Source organism: Habropoda laboriosa, unplaced genomic scaffold, assembly GCF_001263275.1.
Source record: "Habropoda laboriosa isolate 0110345459 unplaced genomic scaffold, ASM126327v1 scaffold107, whole genome shotgun sequence".
Taxonomy (NCBI): Eukaryota; Metazoa; Arthropoda; class Insecta; order Hymenoptera; family Apidae; genus Habropoda; species Habropoda laboriosa.
In genome coordinates, this window is record NW_017100249.1 from 1,447,676 (window position 1) to 1,457,062 (window position 9,387).

Genomic DNA, 9,387 nt, shown 5'->3' on the forward strand with positions numbered 1-9,387 from the left:
CTAATTTTCTATCATTTTGCACGATGACATTTGGGAAATATATCTGGTCCAGGTTGCGAAACGAGCGTAATTCAATTTATCGCCCCGGCTACCGACGCCGAAATCCTATCAATAGACACACCGCGGTGATAATTTAATCAACAATGTATACATATTTTCTGAATCGTTTTCATCGAAAATGCCCCTGTGTTCGATTTCTTCGTGAAGAATTCAACGAAACCTGTCTGACGAATATTATTTTATCCTTGTGACTCGGCGAACACTCGATACCCGTTGACACTAATAACGAATGAGTATCCGTCGCCGTACGTTGCCAACTTGAATAATTTTGCCAGTTGGACCTCTGAAAAATTGAAATTCCGCGAAATTTTCTCGCCGATCTGATACGGACTTAACTCGATACGGGAAAGTGCCGTTTTCCTTCGTTTCATTCGGTTAATTCGCCGACATTTCGCTCGTTTGCTTCGAGCAAGGAGATTCCGTATTATTTCGTTCCAAGAAACCGGAATACTTCTTCTCCGGGAATTTTGATTTACCTGATTTTCGTCGATAACGAACATCTCCTCCCTTCTTCCTCGATATCCTTCCCTCCAGCAGTATTCCACGACGCGGTCAGTAACAATACAAACGAGTTGTGAACCCGCGGACGCGATATACGAGCGAAACCGCGGTCCCCGTGAAGGTGGAAAGGGCTGAGCCGGCGCAAGATCAGCGGAACAAGCAGAATAATTCCCCGATAGCAAGCAATCTCGTTAAGAAAGTATTCCGTAGCGGCGGCGTTTCTTCCACTAATTAGACTCTAAAGTGTCTCGATCGGAGCGAGACGAAAGAGAGAAAGAAAAGAGAGGAAAAACAGGGGGAGAGAGAGAGGCCGGGGGTCTCATTATTAAGTGCATAATTGGCGTGGAAGAGAAGCATGGAGCATTGTCGTTTGTGATACTGGTTCAGCTACTAATCCGTTACTACCATCCCCCGCGTGTCCCTCACAGCCAACGGAGAAGCATCACAGAGAGAGGCCAGAGCAATCGTCGCCTTTGAACGAGTCCGTGGTGTCCGCGGCTTCAGCACTAAACAGACTGGCGGCCAGCAACGGAGAAATCACCATCACGACCACGCATGGACCAAGCGGAGCCGGTGTGAAGGCCTCGCCGAGTAGCATGCACAATCTGAAAAAGGAGGAGGACGATCTGAATGATTCACCTAGTAAGATTACTCTTATTTTCTTCTCCATTTCACGTTTTTTCTTTTTTCGTTGCTGTCTGGTGGGTTTGGTTTCATTGCTGATTGGAAACGTAGTTAGGAAGGTGTGTTTAATTAGATGAGCCATAAGTTGTTGTTTGAGTCACAGTAAAATAAACACAGAGCGATCCATTTATCTTCTCAATCTCGTCAATATTATTTTCAATTTTTTATTAATTTCTTTCTTTGATAAAAACTAGCTAGCAACAGATCCTCATATTTTGGCTGATACTGACACTAATACTTATCGTGAGAATTTTTCTGTTAATATACTACCTTTATGCGTAAGTTAGGCAAGGTTTTGATCGATGGCTGCGAGAATTCAGGCTACTGGAGCGTGTAAACTAACTAACAACACTAAAAATATTTCGTATCGATTCATCAATCGACAACTGTCACATCGAATTATCCTACAATTTTTACATTAAGTCCTCGAGTTTTTGTAATACACACCTTACTGGATCTCGCGTTGTTACGTTAATTAGGCGGTCGAATAACACATTTAAAAAAAAGAAATGCATTCTAACCACCGAAAGGGACAAAATTACTTCCTGCAGAGCGTCTAGAGGTGCCCAGATCTCTACTAACATAATTTCAATATTCAATTCAACTTTACAATAGACGTAACGCGCGTTACAATCTGATAATCACGTCGACTGATGGGAATCCTATTTACCGGAGGGAAGAAACTTTTCAGCGGTGCGTTAAGAGAACCTCGTCGATTCTTCCTGCCTCGTTGCCTCGAATCACGTTTCCTTCCTTCGCGCGATTCAACGTTTTAACGGTCAAAGCCGATAAATAATAATGTCGGCGTCTACGGCCGCGCCAGCGGAGCTCTTAATAATCCTAATAGGATATCGTACAATGCACGGCTCATTACGGTGTATTAGATCGTTCCCTGCCTGCCTTCTGGGAAGCCATAAAGACTCCGACCGGTGCACGTAAGCTCTCCAGCCGGCAGACAATAATTTTAATAATTCACAATCATTGCTTAGACTGGCACTCCGTCATTCCGCTGGCCACGATCGAATAATCGTTGGACGTATCGAGCCTAACGATTCTCAATTGCCGGTGCCACGTTACTCGATAAATCTGCGTCTCTGTTTAACCTATCGCGGACGGATCCTTGAGCGTTGATTCGTGAATTTAGAGAATCATCGGGCTAGATAAGGAGGCTAACGCAGTTTACTCTTTGTTTGCCTCGACGGACAGGGCTGCGACAATAGGACGTAAATTTCGCTGACTTGTGTGTTACTCCTTTCACGGCCTTGTTATCTTCTCTAAAAAATCGTACACTACTTAACCCTCGTACGACGAATGCAGGGTCATTTCGACTCAACAGCGATAAAGTCACTTTGGTACAGGAAATACACCTATTTTACGTATCAAATGTAAACAAACAAGAAGAATATGAAATATATATAGTTGAAAGTATGCACAATTTATTCTTGAAACTCGCGTACGATAGAAATTTTGCTATGGGTCAAAATGACCCTGCATTCGCCTTCCGCGTCCGTCTAAAATCTTGTCTTTGAGCAAGTGTCGTTACCGGTAAATATGTAAAAATTGTATATTTTTGAGCTTTTTTCAGCTCGGAATTTATTTACTCGCAAAGTAAATATTGAAACTATACAATGCACTGTGCAACAAACAGATGACTTTGTTGATATTGAAAATGTATAAGAATTCTTGCCAAGAACGCGTTAACCCCTTAACCTATGATTTCTTTTCCGACAGTGCATCTAACTGTCAGCCATTTTCTGTTTTAGTACTGCATCAGGTAACAAAAGCTAATCTGTCACAGATTAATTACAATTAGCAGTCCCTCAGTCTTACAAATTTAAACGAGAATTAGGATTACAATGAACTTTTCTTACTAATACAACTATTTTTCTCATCTTCGCCAGAATCTCTGCCACGAGTCTGATACGTTGTCATATGTTAAGGGGTTAAGGAAGAGAAAAATAGCGAATCAGAGTCGATCGTCGGTGACGAGAAATATCTAGAAATTTGCTTCCGTTAGTACTCTTGCAAAATTTCCTTCTGGAGCACTGAAACTAATGCTTCCATTCTATCGGTAATCGCAAAGTGAATTGCGTTAGGAGAAATTTTTTTGTGGGAATAAAAATTGTTAACGCGTATCTCGTTGGGGGGGAAAAATTGCAAGACAGTGGAAAGTTCTATTAAATATTACACGAAGTGTAACTCGGTTACGGCACGAAAAACAATCTTAAAAGCTTCCCAGGAGTGTATAATTAAAGAAACATTCGTGTGCAAATAACGATCGTAAAGCGATTCGAATTCTTCTTCGTCTTGGACACGAAGGTTGCGCTTTCTTGCGTAGCTTCGATTCGCGAAAATGCCGGTGCATTCCTCGAAATGGGGCAGTTGACGACGATCAAGGCACGAGAAAGTCAAGGAGCATCGCGTTTTTGTCTCGGCGAGAGGACGGAGGAGGGCTCTCGCGCGTTCGATTGGAAATTAATGATCGCAGAAGCAGCGTGCCGCGGAAGAAGGATTTGCAGTTTATTGCACGGTGCAGAAAGCCGCTCGAACTGGTCGAGATTGCAGGGCATGTGGGCACCTCTATTGCGTGCGTATACATTCGGGGTGACAGATTTACGAGAGAAATCGGTGTACCTCAAGCTGCTTTAACGAAGCCGCCCGATGTCATTAGGCAGCTTCTCACAGCTTTCAAACACTCCAACAAATAGATTGGACGTATTATTTCAGAGAAAAAGAACGGACTGTGATACTTTAATTTTAGTCAAAATACACGCGGGCCTGTCTTAGCGGAGTATTGAATAGATATTAGACACTATACCTTGTGAAATTGGGTTATTTGGAACACCATATGTCGTTCCCCTTAGATTCTATGAATATGCAAATTCTCAGTTTTTTTGGTAAAGAAGAGGACTGAATTTGACAATCGAGAATTATTTTACAGATCAATTGAAGATTTGGAAAATATTTTTGTGATTAAGTTTCACATTAATTTGTGAATTTCCATAATTTATTGAATCGTACGCTCATTGTATTAACACGAGGGCGATGATAATATAATTTTCAGTAAAAATCTCAACATTGAGTTTCCTCAGAGAAGTGTATTTTTGACACTTCAACATTTTCATTTTTAAGTCCTCACTAATGTCACTATTTTGACTTAAGTCCTCGCTAATGTGACCAAACGTGGTCCAAACAATGTCCATTTAAATTCTTTCCCAATTAATTTCTAATTATTCCAACGAACTAAGAACGTGGACTAAACGCTCAAAGGATTGGATTAAAAACCGCTTGTCGTAATTTTGAGGGGAAAAAATTCCGCGTTTACTTCTGTTCGCCCTAATCTCCAAGAACGTCAAAGCAGAGACATCGAACGTGTAATTACAGATCAGCCGACCATCAACGAGGCCACGAACAACATAGTGGATGGTTACAATCTGGAGGAGATCAAAGAGTTCGCGAAGGTGTTCAAATTCCGTAGATTGTCGCTGGGTCTCACGCAGACCCAGGTGGGACAGGCCCTGAGTGTGACAGAGGGTCCAGCTTACAGCCAAAGTGCCATATGCAGGTGAGTGTACGACGCCTCGTCGTGTTCCCTATGTATTATTATTTTTTTGGTTTTATTTTTGGTTTTTTTTTTCTCTCCTCATCTTATCACGAACTTCTAAACGGACGTCGCTGATGAGACACAGAAGTGAAAACGATGTAGGCTATGATATACGACAGTGTGCCAGGTCACTGGAAATGGCCGGGAAAATGAGGGATTGTCGATTTCCAATTTTTTTTCGCTGCTAACATTTCTATGTACATACACCATTTCTAAATAGACCAATCTCGATCATATCTTCTTCCCTCTATAGAGATGTCGAGGTTTAGAGAAGCTTCTTGAACGTTCCTGAAAGAATCAGGCTTTCTTGCTCTACTCTATCGTATGTCCAAACTGAATTGGTCACTCGAAATGGCTAATTAATCCTGTTATGGTGTTTACGTGCAAATGGCTGTAGGTGTCAATCAATTTTTTACATCGTACCATACTGCTTTGTATAATCTTGGAATATTTTTATTTTTATATTTTTGAAAGTCTTATTAATTAACGAAAGGGAGTTTTAAATTACACGAAAAAGTCGAAGTCCACCAAAATGTTGTTTACTAACAAAATATGTAAAAACTGATTGAATATTTTTATCTGAATATTTTTATAAAGAATGGAAGTCCAATGGTACTTACAGCCTTTCTGTCCAATCTCCAATCATTGTTCTGTGAATCTCTTTCTCTTGTTGCTCCGTGTTCCTCTCATCTACTAAATTGTTCGAAAGGTGCACATCTCAAGGTACAACCCATCTCTCACATTTATTTCGTCAAATGGACAGAATTGTCGACCTACATTTCCACTTTAAAAAACAATCCCCCCCGAGTGGCTGATTCACTTTGGACATTAGTGTTGTCGCGGCAGAGTTAGTCATCACAAGTTGTCTCGGTTCAGTTGTACTCATGTTGTTTACCTTGACTCATCGCGTTAAGCGCTCTTCGAGATACAAATTCCGAGGGAATTACGTTGAATTTTCGTATGATCGTATTCTGTGAGAAATTTATAACATTGTAATCTGCCACGGTGGTTCCTAAAGAGTATCAACGTCTGTTTCATTCTCTTCCCTTTTTCCATTCGCAATTGTAGCTTCACGTGTGCTTTAGCGTCTGTGACGATCTCTCCGCGGTGAGCAAGTTACTTTTCTTTTTTCTTCCTTTCTTTCTTTTGTACAATTAGAGAAAGCGAAAGGAACCACGGTGGTAAATGCTGGTGGCAAGTAGAAACGATGTTTCTACATCCTAGTATTGTTATCGTAACGACTAATTTAAGCATTGGTGATTGTTCCCCAGTGCCCTGGCTACCCAGATGTATGCTGCCTCGCAGATTGCCTCTCAGCAGCAAGCTACGTACGTTCACCCCTCATGCTACTTAATTTACCTAAAAATCTAAAACTTTTTCAAATCCTCTGGAAGCATATAGCAGTTATACCCAAGCATGTGAATCCGTTTATGGTATCGTCGTGTGTAACATTCAAAGGCCGTACACACACACGGAGAGTAGTAGCACAGTGATCAATTGTTTCCCGATCGAACCAAAACGAAAGAAACCGTCAAGGTTTGAGTCACGACTTTTTTTTTCAATTTTCAACAGTAAGGGAAAAAGCGTACACACATTCTGATTTCTTTCTTTCTTTCAATTTCTTACTATATATATATATTTCTTCTCTCTTGATTTTTTCATCTGTTTTCTGTTTCAAATGACTTGTCGATCTTCTCTCTTTCTCTCTATCTATCTCTACCTCTATCTGTTCGGTTCATCGGTGTTTCGTTGGACGAAACGTCTCGTATTCGAACACGTCAAATAATATACCAATGGGGCATATTTGGGTATAGCTGCAAAAGCACTCTCGCTAATTTCTAACTCCGTTTCTGGCAAAATGAGATGCGAAAGGAGCACTTCTGAAATTTAACGATTTCTTCGAGCCAGGGCATTGGCAAACTTGGGCATGATGTCGCCAACACGCGTGGAAAAAAAAGTAAAGTAAAGAAAAGAAGCGCGAGAAACGAAATCGCGTTGATCGACACGTCCGTCGACGAGAGTGTGTTCCTCTTTAGACGATCGATCGATCTGTTCTCTCTCTTCTTTTTTTTTTTAATATATACATATATACATATTCGATCTTTGTCGATCTTTTTCACGGCGACTGGACAGAGTTCACGCTCGTCGCAGATACGAACACTATAGCTCTCGAAGCGCGTTGGCAACATCATACACGGCATCACCAAAACCTTTAAAGCATGCACGCATTGTCAATGTCCTGTTTTTGAGTCAATGCATGCCTCTTAGTGCTCCTTTAGTCGAACAAAGACGCAAAGAATTTTCTTGAAGAATCTTGTATAATGTTCACTTCAGAAACTGAGTGTATATTCCTTTGGATTAAATGCTAGTGTTTTTTAAATTGGGGTTGTGCGATCGAGCAAGTCTTTACGTCTTTGACGTGGCAATCACGATTTCTTTCTATCGTGAGTTTGATCTTCTACAAGATGTGAGAATTAGAGGAACGAGAACCATAAATTGTTGTTGGCTCTAGATTCGAAAAATTGGACATCACGCCAAAGAGCGCGCAAAAGATAAAACCGGTCCTGGAGAGGTGGATGAAAGAGGCTGAAGACAGGTGAGTTGCTTTTTCGTAATATCGATAATAACGTACAGAGACATTCTGGCATACCGATTTGTCAAAATACGTTCCAAGAATATTTCTATCAATTATCGTATCATTCCTCGCGTGTTCAGATTACTTATTTGGTCGCAAAATTCATTAATCGTTTTTCCACAAATCTGACACCATTTCTCCTAATATCGTCTATTAACCCTTTCATTGCTACGGACGTCTAATTTAATCCTTCTGAACTTTCACCTTAATTTACTAAGAGATTTTCAAACGACACGTCGTAAAAGGAAGATTTTGAACTTCAGCGAAGGGGTTAATTCTTAGCAATTCTTCGAAAGGACGAATTCGTCCTTCAACTTTTTAAACAGAGTACTGCATCTCGTAGTTATCTGTTCAGATAGAGAAAAAAATAGAAAATTAAGATAAACCACGCGACACAGCGTTCCTTGAATTTTCCAATTATTCGAAACTGGCGGTGTTCGGTACAGTTATGACTTGCGTCCTGTTTAAGGCCTTAAAATTCCGTGATCGTCGGTTTCCAAGTGGAATACCGAGTAAACCGACTCCTTCAGGAATGCTTTTATCGTACGAGCGAACGAAAAGTTGGTGCAAACGAGTCCCCCGGATGTCTCTCCCATTTCGTTCGCGTTCGAGATTTGCAGTTTTAACGACGCGACGCGCGTTTCTATACGTTCCGCTTCATACGGTTTATCCCGGCGCGTCTTCGTCCAACAAGGATCCTCCGAAGCGGTGTCCGAGAGCGTGTGAACGCGTGCGTGCTAATTGGTAATTCGCTAATTGAATCCACCTGATTAATTGCAGATCCGCGTCTAATAAATACGCGGAATGTTAATTAGAATGGGGGAGAACCGTTAGCGCGGGACCGTGCTCGACGCCGCTACAGGTACCGCCGCGCCGGTTTTATTCGTGTCGCGAAAGAAGTCGCGTATCGGCTTCCTCCTTCGAGGTATCGGCTTTTGCCGTGTACACCGACTCACCCACACCACCGTATCGCACGATTTTCTGCGAACGCTGTATCAGAATCTGTAATTAGCGAAATTCAAAGTTTAATTCATCGCTCGGCCGCGGTCACCGATACAGCCGGCCTCATAACGAACCGCAACTGTGCGTCGATTTATTCGCTCGCCACGGGAATTCTTGAGGATTTCTTTTTTACGTCTCGCCTGTTTTATTGCACCTTTGACCTTATATGCGGCGTGGCATCTCTGTGGGAGAATTTCGATCGCGCTGGAAAGATTGCGATTGTCCGGAAAATTCTGGAATGATGGAATGATGAAATGACGGAATGATGGTTTCTCCGAGGAATGTGTATTTTTTTTACATTTCAGAGGGTTAAAGTTACTGCGGTGTAAGTCACATTTCCGAAAATTTGGAGTTGAGTGTTGAAATGCAAGCTAGGCATGTGAAGCTGTGGAAGAGACAAGTGAAGTAAGTTATAATTGAGACAGGCTTCGGCGATGCTAAATTTCACGCTGTGGAGTTTATTTGATCATTTCTAATAAGATTCTCTGTTTCACAGAATAAAGAAATTCCGACTTTAACATACTCATTTGTATTGACCATTCTAGTAGAATATTTTTGTGGAAAAGTGTCCACCGAGTGTTTCTCTCAAGAAACACTCGAGAGGTGTGAAGAGTTTAAAGGTTCCTTCGAATGCATATATGCGTCCATAGCACTCTAACGGTTAATTGATATCGCCTCTCTTAAACAATCTCTATTTTCCTCTCGAGCAATCTTCAACGACCAATCTTTGCACTCTTTAAACATTCACAGAGCTAGGCAGGGTAAAAAAGCAAAAAAAAAAAAAAATAAAGAAAATGTAACCCTCGAATATTCCTATTTATACCGTCGTTGATCTACATCTTACGCGAGCCCTCGAATAGCATTCAGATTCATATTCACGCGGCGAACGAGGGGTCGTTTA

General features: G+C 41.4%; 1 protein-coding gene across 1 annotated transcript in view; it reads left to right on the plus strand.

Annotated features, from left to right (window-relative positions):
• Positions 1 to 9,387, plus strand: part of LOC108572158 (POU domain, class 6, transcription factor 2) — a 190,048-nt gene that overhangs the window by 173,310 nt on the left and 7,351 nt on the right. The window contains exons 8-11 of the mRNA XM_017934355.1: positions 911 to 1,203; positions 4,630 to 4,810; positions 6,121 to 6,177; positions 7,362 to 7,445. Coding sequence (XP_017789844.1) covers positions 911 to 1,203; positions 4,630 to 4,810; positions 6,121 to 6,177; positions 7,362 to 7,445 — 615 coding nt within the window. The remainder of the gene's footprint in view (positions 1 to 910; positions 1,204 to 4,629; positions 4,811 to 6,120; positions 6,178 to 7,361; positions 7,446 to 9,387) is intronic.